We start from the raw sequence: 12,018 nt of genomic DNA on the forward strand, positions 1-12,018 counted from the left end.
CCAAGTCAAATCCACTAAAATTAACATATTAATTAACATGCTGCCTGCTGGAAACCTCTATGAACAGCTGATATGCATGTTATGTAATGGTGTAAACTGGCAATGTGTTAAATCTACTGAATATATACCTCTATAGTATGCCTTATTTTAATCAAAGACACATGGCCACAATTTACATAATTTCATATGCTATGTATAGCACTTCCTATAACCGTACATGTATTATATCTTTTTTTAAATCCACTGAATGCAAATATCAATGTTTCCATCTACAGGATAAAACAGATGGTGACTTTACAATATTGTTTAAAATTATATTCTATTTCTAGCATTGAAAGAATTAAGCCTTTGGTCATTTAACTCATGTTCACAACATCCAATGACTGCTTAAAACTAACAAAACATTGTTCTAAAATGCAGAAAATGCAAGGTATTGTCATGAAACCTGACAGTTGAAAGAGCTTGGCTGTACTATTAAGAAAACTGTGGTAGTCGAAAGTAATGCTTGCCAAACAAGGCAATTAAATACAGTTCAACCACAAGAAAGTAGTTGTTTTAGACATACCTAACTTTATATCACCAAAATTATTCACATCCAATTCATAGCACAGTTTTGAGGTTCCATATTTTATCAGCTTATATCTCCCCTCCCATAACAAAACTATGTACTGGTATTTGCTAAAAAACTGATGCTGGATGGGTGGCCAGAACAGACAGACAATTTACAATAAGCTCTGTCATCTTCTATGACAGTGGAGCTAAAAATCTGATACAGAACCACCCAATTGCAAGGTACTTGCCTAATGAATATGTAAGCTATTAGCTTCTGGGATATGAAGCCAAAGATATCAGTTTTACCATGGAGGTAGAAAAGAGAAGGAGTGAGGACGCTATTGTTTCCGCTGGTTTCATGATGCTTTGGATTTGTTTACTCAGTACACATTGTAATTAGTTTGCAAACACGCTGTACACTGTCACAGTTAATCGGCTTACGTGTTGCGGCTGTATTCGGAAGCTTCACGAAGATTTTCAACGCACTGCGCATGCCCAAACAGATAACAATAATACAAAATGCAGCGAAAGAGGTACGCTGAGTTTACTCAACGCCCGAAATCCATTACAACAAAAGGCGCGATTTTCGACATCTGCACAGTTCTGCACACCAATGAAAAATGACTTGTCAAAACATCTTGTTATAATCTTATCATGTATCTTTAAATTTCACTGCGAAAATTTGCGAGATTTTTTCAATCAATGTCCAAAGTTGGACGACTATTGCGATGAAAAATATCAGAAAAGAAGTAATCACACATCTTGTAGCGTCCGTATGAAGAATTTCCGGTATCAACAAGTGTGAAATGACCTTTGTGATCCGATAAAGGTCATTGCGCATGCACAATTCTTTTATTTATGGTTTGCGCATTCAATTTTATAGATGATGTTTAAACAGAATTTATTTTTTTCAGTTCTACTCTCAGTTTCTTGTGTAAATAAGCGGCTATCATCATGTAGATAAAACGACTTCTGAAGAAAAACAATAAGTGGCTTAACCAGACCGAAAACAAAGGATGTTTATAAGATTAACATGGGCTTAAATAGCGTCCTCACTCTTTCTCTTTTCTACCTTCATGGTTTTACCAAACCAAAAATTAGTAAATTGTTACAATGTATTATACTAGCTGTTTTCAATAATAAAAGATTTGCCAAAATGGTGAAATTTTTTCTAAAAATTAGAAAACTGAAGTTGTAATCATGAAATGAAAACAAAATTGGTGGAGGTCTACCCAAAAATGCAAAAAATTAGAGAATTAAATATATCAACACGAAATGAATAAATCTGAGAAAGAACTACCCAAAGTACCTTCCAGCACAGTATCCGTATGGTTAAGGTTTTCAAAGAAGTCTAACACTGACAATCAGTAATATAAATGTAATGTACATTGTACATGTTGCTCCACTCCACTTAATCGACAGAAGAGCTAAAAATATCACAACATCTGTTTTTGACATTGATTTCATAAGTGAAAGTGAAAATGTACTAGTTAATAAACCACAAAAGTGTGAAGTACGAGCGGTATATGCAGGGTTTCAGAAAGCTTATATATCTACTTTTCATTTTACACAGGCACAAAATATAATTTGATAGTTTAAATTTCCACAAACCTGTCAATTTTTGGTTAAAAAAACCAGGTTTCACGAAATAGCCTTAAATAGTCTACAACAAATTGACTACAAGTCTGTGGCTACAGACTAGCAACAATTATTTTGCATTTAAATACATATTTTAGTCACGCTGACACTTTTTATTTCTGGCTATAACCCTGGGTGTATGTGCCATTAGTCAAGTGAAAATGATGTAACTAATTTGACTGTCAAGAACTAGAAAGATTGCTTATAATTAGTATTCAAATTGTTGCATATTCTGAGTTGTTGGCACATTAATGGGGAATAACCACTTAAATTTTAAAACACTCATTGAGCAATCAAAAAACACAAGATAAAGATTTTCAATACAAAAGTGAAAGCCGTATTGTTATATGGCTCAGAGACATGGAAGACAACCTCAGAATGCAACAGGAAAATTCAAGCCTTTATAAACTCTTGTTTAAGAAAAATACTGGGAATATGGTGGCCATCACTAGAAAGGCATTGCAATGAAATCCGCAGGGGAAGAGAAATAGAGGAAGGCCAAGAAACACCTGGCGTAGAACATGGGAACAGGAAATGAAGAAGATGGGGCACAACTGGCACACCATCACTAGACTAGCCCAGAGCAGAAGAGAGTAGAAGGAGAGTGGAAGGAGACTGTGGGTGGCATATGCTCTACAGGAAGCTGAAAGGCTAAAGAAGAAAGAAGAGCACACAATCAACATGTTAAACACAAAGTTAACATAGTGTAACTATTACAACCTTATCCATTGAGAACCTATATTTAATAACACATGTATGGATGGACAACAAACTAAAAATCTAATATCTGGCAAAAGTGAGTATGAAAGTTCTGAAACAATGGAATATATTATCTAAGCATTTTGTGCAGAAAATAAAGCTTAAAAAAGTCATCATAATTACTTAAAAAAAATAATGAAAATTTGTGTTCTTCAAATAATACTACATGTACTGTATTAATCTTATAGAATAATATAACTTGAATCTTATGAAAGGTCCTAATAGTTTAGGAACAAACAACATACAAGAGTGTTTCCATTCTTGTGTTTAGATCTTATCACTGATAAGGATAAGTTTAATACTAATAGCAGCAATGTTTTGGATTCATCAACTCTAGTTATAGGATATATATGTAAATTACCGTAGTAGAGTGTTATGTCACAAATTAAAATATTGAAATTTAATAGAGGTCAAACCAAGGTAAATATATACTATATATACTAAGTATCAAAACAATCAGAGAAGAAGTTTATTTTACCAAAAAGTAAAAAAAAATATTCATTAAAAATAGAGAATTAAAGATATAGAGATGAAACGATCAAATCCATTAGAGGTCCACAAAGGGAATAAATGTACCAATTATGAAAGTCATAGAGTTAACGGTTTTCAAAAAGTCATGAAAAAAAATGTTTGCAGGACAATAACGACGATGGACAATCAACAGCTCTGCTAACAATTTTGACAAGAAAAATACTAGCCAATGTGTTCCTCAGATAATACTACATATACTATATCAGTCTCAATGTACCTTTATAAAATATTATAGCACAAATTGTAAAAGAAGTTTTCAAATAGTAGTGCAATAATGTATTTAAAATGAAAACTAGCCAGATTTGAAAAAAATGAAAACTAGCCAGATTTGAAAAAAATGAAAACTAGCCAGATTTGAAAAAGACGACAAACTAGCCAGATTTGAAAAAGATGACAAACTAGCCAGATTTGAAAAAGATGACAAACTAGCCAGATTTGAAAAAAACGACAAACTAGCCAGATTTGAAAAAAACGACAAACTAGCCAGATTTGAAAAAGATGATAAACTAGCCAGATTTGAAAAAGATGACAAACTAGCCAGATTTGAAAAAGATGACAAACTAGCCAGATTTGAAAAAGATGACAAACTAGCCAGATTTGAAAAAGATGACAAACTAGCCAGATTTGAAAAAGATGACAAACTAGCCAGATTTGAAAAAGACGACAAACTAGCCAGATTTGAAAAAGATGACAAACTAGCCAGATTTGAAAAAGATGACAAACTAGCCAGATTTGAAAAAGACGACAAACTAGCCAGATTTGAAAAAGATGACAAACTTGTCACCTTTTTATTTATACGCATAACATATCAGTATGAATGTGTTCATTCTGTTCCCTTGTTTCTACATCTAAAAAATGTTATTTAAGTCAAATTTTACCCCATATCTTGAATACTTTACTTCATATTTCATAGCAATTGACAAGTTTCCTAAATTTGAAGATGATTGAATACAAACTGTTCAAGTTATTATTACAAGAAGACAACTTTAAGTGAAATTTAATGAATATCTTGAAAAATATACATAGAACATACACCATAATCGAACTTAGCTGAGATCCTAAACTGGTTAATATAATATCAAAGTTTGAAAGAAATTGGATAGAAACGGTTTGTGTTATTGTAACCACAAGAAAAAAGTTTTACAACAGAGTCAATGACGACAACAACGAGGACAGGCATTTTCCCCTTATATACCTTGCTACAGAAAAGGTATAAACAAGCATCCTATTTCCTGATATAGTTCTACTCATTGTGATGCTTAGTCTGAAAGCAATCTTGTACACAACTACATACACAGATTGAATACAAAAAGTCTGAAATTCTACCATATTAAATATCACAGCAATTTGGCAAGCCATTTTCAAAGTATCTTTCTGGAAAGTATCAAAGCCATAAGTACAAAAATGTAAAGTTGGCGTAAATGGCCAGTAATATGAACAGATCTGCTCGACTTTGACAAAGCTAAAAATATATTTGTGATCTCCGTAAATTAAAGATTATCATTAGTCCAAATCTGGAATTCTAATATACTGCTGCTGCCATGGTAACAATCTTCTGGGTCTACTTTGTGAGTGAAAAGCTGCATAAAAATATTGTTTATTGGATTATCGCCTATCTCTACATTGTATCTATTCTCAGACACTAAGATGTGATTTGATATGTCACAACAAATGACACTTTCATAACTTTGAGATAACAAAAATATGTTACTCGGAAAGATGAAAAGATTAAAAAAACATGAGTAATCTTACATTATCTAGACTGAATTAAATCCATTTTAATATGAAATATTTAGACATGTTGAATCTCATGCATGTATGCATCATAGACATGTACAGAACTAACTTCCTATTATTATTACTATTTTTATAAAGCGAAAACTACCCTGTCGCAGATGATGATGACTACTCTGTGTGAATAATCACACACACACACAAACAAATAAATAAATAAATTAATTATAATTAATTAATTGAAAAAATGTTGTATGTAAAACCAATATTTTGAAGACTGTTGAAAGCAATGGGCTGAATACAATATCCATTATACAAACCTTTCATTAGAATAGTGGCATATTGCTCTGTTGCTCACACACTCACAGTCTGTCTGTACTGAGGTATACACCAAAATACTTACGGTTGGTTCTTTTCCAAGTAACATATGGTGAATTTTATTGCTAGCTTGAATGGAACGTTTATTTATTCTCCTGTCCAGAAAGTGATAATAATTATCAATGATCTGGGGAAAAAAGAAAGAGAAACACAAATCATTATTAGTTACCATGGTGATGAGTTTAATAGGGCCCCCTCCCTCTAAAATTGTTATTTTGTCTGAAAGATATCAAATACATTTTAAATTTTCTCTGACTCATTATTAAATGCTACAGAAAACGATCCTAAATTCTGAAATTGTATTTTAAGTTTAGAAAACAAATATTTATTTGCTACCATATGTACATGTATAGAACACATAAGGAAACTCTGATTGCATAATTTGAATTAAAATCAATTCAGGATATGTTTGAAACTACAGTAAAATATTTTGTTAATGATTTCGTGATTTTGAGTATATGTTTTGCGTGTTTTCAGTTATTTAAATGTTTTTATTTTTTTATTTTTCATGTATATTTTGTTGCAGGACACCATTTGAAATTATATATCTCCTTTTGGAGGAAAATTGGAATATCCTTGTTGAATGAATGAATGCCAAAATAAATAATATTTACATATCAATCAAGAATACTCATTACATTCAGTGAGATTTCAATAAATAAATCAAGGTTTTAAGATTAAAAAATAACAATCAAATTTACACCAAAATTATATTATAACATACCAGGCCAACAATAATACAGTTTAATTTGCATAATTTATTAATTGTCATGGTTACCCGAGTTTGCCTACAGTAATTGTGTACTCATATTTCTATGTATGTAATATGTAGCAGAAGTTAGTCTTCCCACACAATATGTTAGTATTCCTATTCTATTAAATTTTCATACTGTTCAACAAACACAAAAACTTGCATGCACGCAATACTTGGCTGGAACAGGAAGTGACATCTCCTGAACAATATGGCATTTTAAAATCACAACAACACCACTTTACATGTACCAGTATATTTTAATAAAATCTCCATTTTTAAGGTTGTTGTGAGAGATGTCATTGTAATATATGGTTTCAGACCAGGGGCTGAGTTTGTTTGTTTTTACTATAATTAATATCAACTTTTTAATTAACTTGGTGACCTTATTATAAAATGGTGTACAAATGAAATCTTCCACTGCCACCCCAACTCAACCCAACCCAACCCAACTAATTTGTAGAATCTGTAGACGACCACTGCCATTTAATATTTATTCATAATATACATTATTATTGTACCATGAGATTAGTAAATATGAGTAAATATGAGCGATTAACCTATCATGATTGGCTATCAAGATTGGCTATCAAGAATGGCTATCAAGATTGGATATCAAGATTGGCTATCAAGATTGGCTATCAAGAATGGCTATCAAGATTGGCTATCATGATTGACTATCAAGATTGGCTATCAAGATTGGATATCAAGATTGGATATCAAGATTGGATATCAAGATTGGATATCAAGATTGGATATCAAGAATGGCTATCAAGAATGGCTATCAAGATTGGATATCAAGAATGGCTATCATGATTGGCTATCATGATTGGCTATCAAGAATGGCCATCATGATTGGTTATCATGATTGGTTATCATGATTGGCTATCATGATTGGCTATCAAGATTGGCTATCAAGATTGGCTATCATGATTGGCTATCAAGATTGGCTATCATGATTGGCTATCATGATTGGTTATCATGATTGGCTATCATGATTGGTTATCATGATTGGCTATCATGATTGGTTATCATGATTGGTTATCAAGATTGGCTATCAAGATTGGCTATCAAGATTGGCTATCAAGATTGGCTATCAAGATTGGCTATCATGATTGGCTATCATGATTGGCTATCAAGATTGGCTATCAAGATTGGCTATCAAGAATGGCTATCAAGATTGGCTATCATGATTGGCTATCAAGATTGGCTATCAAGATTGGCTATCAAGATTGGATATCAAGATTGGATATCAAGATTGGATATCAAGATTGGATATCAAGATTGGATATCAAGATTGGATATCAAGATTGGATATCAAGAATGGCTATCATGATTGGCTATCATGATTGGCTATCAAGAATGGCTATCAAGATTGGCTATCAAGATTGGCTATCAAGATTGGCTATCAAGATTGGATATCAAGATTGGATATCATGATTGGCTATCATGATTGGCTATCATGATTGGCTATCATGATTGGCTATCAAGATTGGCTATCATGATTGGCTATCATGATTGGCTATCAAGACTGGCTATCATGATTGGCTATCATGATTGGCTATCATGATTGGCTATCAAGATTGGATATCAAGATTGGATATCAAGATTGGCTATCATGATTGGCTATCAAGATTGGCCATCAAGATTGGCCATCAAGATTGGCCATCAAGATTGGATATCAAGAATGGCCATCAAGAATGGCCATCAAGATTGGCTATCAAGATTGGCTATCAAGATTGGATATCAAGATTGGATATCAAGATTGGATATCAAGATTGGCTATCAAGATTGGCTATCAAGAATGGCTATCAAGATTGGCTATCAAGAATGGCTATCAAGAATGGCTATCAAGATTGGCTATCAAGATTGGATATCAAGATTGGATATCAAGATTGGATATCAAGAATGGCTATCATGATTGGCTATCAAGAATGGCGAACAAGATTGGCTATCATGATTGGCTATCAAGAATGGCTATCAAGAATGGCTATCAAGAATGGCTATCAAGAATGGCTATCAATATTGGCTATCAAGATTGGCTATCAAGATTGGCTATCAAGATTGGCCATCAAGATTGGCTATTAAAAATGGCTATTAAGAATGGCTATCAAAATTGGCTATCAAAATTGGCTATCAAGATTGGCTATCAAGATTGACTATCAAGATTGGCTATCATGAATGGCTATCAAGATTGGCTATCAAGAATGGCTATCAAGATTGGCTATCAAGAATGGCTATTGGCTATCAGGATTGGCTATCAGGATTGGATATCAAGATTGGCTATCAAGATTGGCTATTAAGATTGGCTATCAAGATTGGCCATCAAGATTGGCTATCAAGAATGGCTATCATGATTGGCTATCAAGAACGACTATCAAGATTGGCTATCAAGATTGGCTATCAAGATTGGCTATCAAGAATGGCTATCAAGATTGGCTATCATGATTGGCTATCAAGAATGGCTATCAAGATTGGCTATCAAGATTGGCTATCATGATTGGCTATCAAGATTGGCTATCAAGAATGGCTATCATGATTGGTTATCAAGATTGGCTATCAAGATTGGCTATCAAGAGTGGCTATCAAGAGTGGCTATCAAGATTGGATATCAAGATTGGATATCAAGATTGGATATCAAGATTGGCTATCAAGAATGGCTATCAAGATTGGCTATCAAGATTGGCTATCAAGATTGGCTATCAAGATTGGCTATCAAGATTGGCTATCAAGATTGGCTATCAAGAATGGCTATCAAGATTGGCTATCATGATTGGCTATCAAGATTGGCTATCAAGAACGGCTATCAAGAACGGCTATCAAGAACGGCTATCAAGAATGGCTATCATGATTGGCTATCAAGATTGGATATCAAGAATGGCTATCAAAAATGGCTATCAAGAATGGCTATCATGATTTGCTATCATGATTGGCTATCAAGATTGGCTATCATGATTGGCTATCAAGATTGGCTATCAAGAATGGCTATCATGATTGGCTATCAAGATTGGATATCAAGAATGGCTATCAAAAATGGCTATCAAGAATGGCTATCATGATTTGCTATCATGATTGGCTATCAAGATTGGCTATCATGATTGGCTATCAAGATTGGCTATCAAGAATGGCTATCAAGATTGGCTATCATGATTGGCTATCATGATTGGCTATCAAGATTGGATATCAAGAATGGCTATCAAGAACGGCTATCAAGAATGGCTATCATGATTGGCTATCAAGATTGGCTATCAAGATTGGATATCAAGAATAGCTATCAAGAATGGCTATCAAGAATGGCTATCAAGATTGGCTATCAAGATTGGCTATCAAGATTGGCTATCAAGATTGGCTATCAAGATTGGATATCAAGATTGGCTATCAAGATTGGCTATCAGGATTGGTATCATGATTGGATATCAAGAATGGCTATCAAGATTGGCTATCAAGATTGGCTATCATGATTGGCTATCAAGATTGGCTATCAAGATTGGCTATTAAGAATGGCTATCAAGATTGGTTATCATGATTGGCTATCAAGAACGGCTATCAAGAACGGCTATCATGATTGGCTATCAGGATTGGCTATCAGGATTGGCTATCAAGATTGGCTATTAAGATTGGCTATCAAGATTGGCTACTTAATATGCATGTCTGCACACATAAAGGTACATGTACACATGTGCTAAATTCAATCAAAATCCTCTCATAGGCTTTTGAGATTTTGCTTATAAACACACCAAACTCATTACCTCCCTTGTGTGCTTTTGAATTTCACTGTACACCCAGCAAGTCAGCCAGAAAAATAGTAACACAACACTTAATTCAGTCACAGACTTGATTCCAGCATGCACCATCTTGTTCACTCGTAAGCACAGAAACCACTATAGAATTTTTTTGATTTTTATAATTAATTAATATGCATGTTTGAGTCAAAGCAATATTCTACTGTCTGATAATGGAGTGACAAAACATGGATAAAAAATATAATACTGCTTTATATCAAGGAAAAAGCATTACTTGCAATAGCATGCAAACTTGGTCTACATCTAAAGTACAATACAGGTGTAACTTAACTTCATAGCTGGCTTTGCTTTTTCATCAATAAAATCAACATATTCCTTTAGTATTTACCTATGTTACTAATACAAGACATATTTAGGCAGATTACTGCACAATGTAAATATAGAGTGATTTTTTTAAAGCAAGCTAATCTAGTTTTAAGCCACCTTAAATCAAACTAAATGTTATGTTGTGCTCAGACTGTACTGTGTACATTACACAGCTCCTGACAGGCCCTAAGTTATCAAGTTTAAGTCACTGTACTAATTTATTAGAGATACCCCTTCACTTGTGTAATCTCAAGGCAAGATTCAGTTAAAGTGGGAGGGTCATCACCTGCACATGCACATGCACAGGAATTGAGTTTCGAGCGATGATAACACACGCTAAAAACGCAAAGGCTCGTGGGTAGACACTTGTTTGTAAACAATGACACGCTATAGCCATCTGTCGTATGCGCAGGTGACTGCTTTGAACTTTTAAAAGTTGTTATTACTTCTACTACAAGTGATACAAAAACTACTACCATCTATATTAAAAGTGTACTTTTACATAAGGCGCAGTGTTAGAAATATATTTAGCCTCAAGCTGTGCCTAACAGGGGCTAATAAATACTACAGACAAAAGCTAGCCATTTACTTCCCCTACAGCATCTACAACAAAATAAAATATACAGATTGACAACCAGCTTCCACCATCTCAGCCTAGGAAGTTAACTTTTTGGCAAGGAGCAAAATGCTCCTAAGCACTAAAAAATTAGGAGCAAAATTGTTTCATGCGTAAAACAAATAAAATATGTTATGCTAATCTTTGCGAATACAACTACAATAATGACATACTGTAATGAGAGATACTGTTCTGTTACAAACAGTCTTGATTTGTATCCTGGTCGAACACTGCATGTACGATGTTATCAGGCCACTCCAGTTTCACATTTGGTAGTCTTGCCCACACCGATTCCTGCATCCATCTGGGAACAGAACCTGAAGGATCAAATTCGGCCATGCTTGGGCCTTCCTTCCAGGCTGATAAGTATTAGATCACCCACATCTTCCGTTTTGTGGCTGAATGCGAGGATGTAGAATCTGATGTCCCGGAGTTTGTTGTTGGGATTTTGTTATGCCCAACCGACCGAATGAAATTAGTAATCTGCTTATTCGCCATGTCTTGTTCGAGCCGAAAATGCGACAGTGTGACTTTGATTATTGATGTTTCCAACACGACTTAATTGACACTGAAAAACGCCGTCACGTTAGCCAATGAAAATTATTTACTTGACAATCAAAAAGCTGCCGACAGTGTAAAACCGGCATTCATTTAAAATCAAAGAAAGCTTAGAAAGAACTCCCATGTGCTGAGAGTATTGGAGACACATTAAATGTAATTTGAAATTACTTAGCTGAAAACTAATTATGCAAATCAGAAAATTAACATGAACAGATTTGATTGTAAAACTAATGAGGTCTGCGCAATGTAACAAAAACTCTATGTACCAAGTTTAATTGAAATGTGATTAGAACCAAAAAATTATGAATTATTATGCTAATTAGGGAAATAATATGAACAGAGTTTTGCCCCAAACTAATTAGGTTTGTACATTGTCCTAAAGCATCTTT

The 12,018-nt window shown here is 33.9% G+C and overlaps 1 protein-coding gene across 1 annotated transcript in view; it reads right to left on the reverse strand.

The window, feature by feature from the left end:
- LOC100366895 (furin-1-like) overlaps positions 1–12,018 on the reverse strand; it is a 42,056-nt gene that overhangs the window by 24,877 nt on the left and 5,161 nt on the right. The window contains exon 2 of the mRNA XM_085507218.1: positions 5,618–5,719. Coding sequence (XP_085363344.1) covers positions 5,618–5,719 — 102 coding nt within the window. The remainder of the gene's footprint in view (positions 1–5,617; positions 5,720–12,018) is intronic.

This window comes from Saccoglossus kowalevskii, chromosome 13 (genome assembly GCF_978046115.1).
Source record: "Saccoglossus kowalevskii chromosome 13, keSacKowa6.1, whole genome shotgun sequence".
In the NCBI taxonomy this organism is placed as follows: Eukaryota; Metazoa; Hemichordata; class Enteropneusta; family Harrimaniidae; genus Saccoglossus; species Saccoglossus kowalevskii.